The 2,500-nt window shown below is 37.6% G+C and overlaps 1 protein-coding gene across 1 annotated transcript in view; it reads right to left on the reverse strand.

Moving 5' to 3' along the window:
* Positions 1-473: 473 nt before the first annotated feature.
* Positions 474-2,500, reverse strand: part of hmgcrb (3-hydroxy-3-methylglutaryl-CoA reductase b) — a 33,160-nt gene continuing 31,133 nt past the window's right edge. Inside the window, exon 19 of the mRNA XM_056446230.1 lies at positions 474-1,311. Within this exon, the coding sequence (XP_056302205.1) occupies positions 1,260-1,311 (52 nt within the window). The 3' untranslated portion in view covers positions 474-1,259. The remainder of the gene's footprint in view (positions 1,312-2,500) is intronic.

Below are 2,500 nucleotides of genomic sequence, written 5' to 3' on the forward strand. Positions count from 1 at the left end.
TTATTGAGTTACTGTTGCCTTTCTATCAGCTGGAACCAGTCTGGCCATTCTCCTCTGACCTCTGGCTTCATCAAAGCATTTGCGCCCACAGAACTGCCGCTCACTGCATGTTTCCTCTTTTTCAGACCATTCTCTGTAAACCCTAGATGTGGTTGTGCATGAAAATCCCAGTAGATCAGCAGTTTCTGAAATACTCAGAGCAGTCGTCTGGCACCAACAACCATGCCACGTTCAAAGTCACTTAAATCCCCTTTCTTCCCCATTCTGATGCTCGCTTTGAACTGCAGCAGATCATCTTGATCATGTCTACATGCCTAAATGCACTGAGTTACTGCCACGTGATTGGCTGAGTAGAAACTTGTTAACATGCAGTTGGACAGGTGTACCTAATAAAGTGGCCAGTAAGTGTAGAACTGTATTTTGTTTTAATTATAGTCTGCAAAAAATTACAAACAACACCTAAACCACTCCAATGCAAATAACACTGTTAATGTTTATTTTTTCCAGTTTGAAGCATTATAACCATCATTCTTTAACAAAAATACTGAGACACTTTAAAAATATGCAGATCTGATCAATAGTTCAGCAGGAAAACATGAGAAAGCAACATTAGAAGACACAGATATGGCTTTATCAGCACTTTCTATAGTCTGAAAGTGAGAGGATTTGCTTTTAAAGAGAAAAGCTGAAGCACTTTACAGTCATGGATTCACAAAAACAACACCATCAGACTCATTCACACTTGAGAAATCAGCATTACTCATGTACAGAGCACCTCGTTTGTAAGGTCCGTCAGTGGAGTTTGTCACAGTGAGTTTTGGCGTGATTAATTGATTATGAGACACTTAAATATACATTCATAATTAGTGTGACGCTCTCAACAGCAGCAAACCGCAAAAATCCTCCATCAAACTCTCATCTGAGAACGGCTGCAGTCTGAATAACATCTGCCTGTGTGCTAAAACACCCCGTCTTTTACATCTCATTTCCACCGAGCGTTTAAGTGTTCAGTCTTGTAGCAGATTTTGGCTTTTAGTGCAAAACTCAACTCTCAGATTCAGTCAGACGAGCGAAGATTAATTCACTCGTGTCGTCGCTGCCTTGTGAAATCAGGCACAAGTCAAAGTTAAAGCATTAGTATTTCCCACGATTCCTGCTGAGATGGAGCAGCTTGACTGTAGAGACTCCTCATGAAGGCAGTATCTGCAGACGCCCTGAGAACAAACAGGAGAAACACCATTTCCCAGAATTCCCTGCTGTCATGACGCTTCCTTCGGCTGCCTTTCAGGCTCTCTGAGATTGACCTTTGACCTGCAGGAGAGAGAGAGAGAGAAATAATTTTAGGATCTAAATTATAGAGCAGCATAATTGTACCATTATAGAAACACCAGGGCTGCATGATTAATCAAAAAAAGATCGCAATCTCAATTTGACCCCCCCCACACGATCTTAATCCAGCATCTCTCTGATTTCAGCCAATCATTTTTTCAAGTCATGTATTGATGTATTCTCGGCTCAAAATGACGCATGAGCTGACGCACTGTTTGATTACTAGCGCGAGGACATGCGCATGTATGCCAATGAGGTCTACTTTAGTAAACAGAACCTGCATAGGCTGTGATTAACTGGTAATTAAGCTGTAAATAATGTTTAGTTTGTTGCACAGAGTGATTGTTTGGGAGCCGCGCAGGCATGTATTATTATTATTATTATTATTATTCTTTTTTCCTCAAAGTGACGGCAGCCATGACATGAACGCACTCGGCAATGAAAGTGAAACCGAAAGCGTGCACATTTAAATGATTACGACAAGCATTTTATGTTTTGTTTTTTTTTTCTTTCATAGCGAACACAGTGTTGTGCATGAGAATAAATGTTTGACAGTGTCAGTATAACTACTGTAGCATATATAGTGTTGAATATAATGCAAGAGGGAATCTGATAATGACAGATGTCTGATTTTACCAGTGCAAAAATAGAAAAAATGGTCTAATAATGACAGATTGCAAACACAATAATTCAACTTAATTATGAATAGTTGTATTCTTAAGTAATATCTTTACTGTACATTAACAACCAGGACAAATTTAAAGTCTGTTCAAATCAGCTGTTCCATGTCTATACAAAATTGAGCATTATAACCAACAGGAGACCCACACATAGACCTAATATTATCAGCGTTGTTTTACCATATGTTTGAGCCATAACAATAATAATTATAGCGTACTTTTATATTAACCTTTATTTTACATCTACAGAATCGTGAGAAAATCCTGATCTTGATTGATTTTAAGCTTAAAAAAAATCATGATTCTCACTTTAGCCAGTATCTTATAGCTCTAAATAATACTAATGTATGTGTTATGAGTATTAACTGATTAATGTCTGCAATATTAAACCGAAAGAGCAAATGATCTTATGTCAGTTTTAAATGTATACAATTTACATGCATAACTAGGTGATTCAGAAAAGCCCTATATAAAATATTGCTTAAATATTT

This window comes from Danio aesculapii, chromosome 21 (genome assembly GCF_903798145.1).
Source record: "Danio aesculapii chromosome 21, fDanAes4.1, whole genome shotgun sequence".
In the NCBI taxonomy this organism is placed as follows: Eukaryota; Metazoa; Chordata; class Actinopteri; order Cypriniformes; family Danionidae; genus Danio; species Danio aesculapii.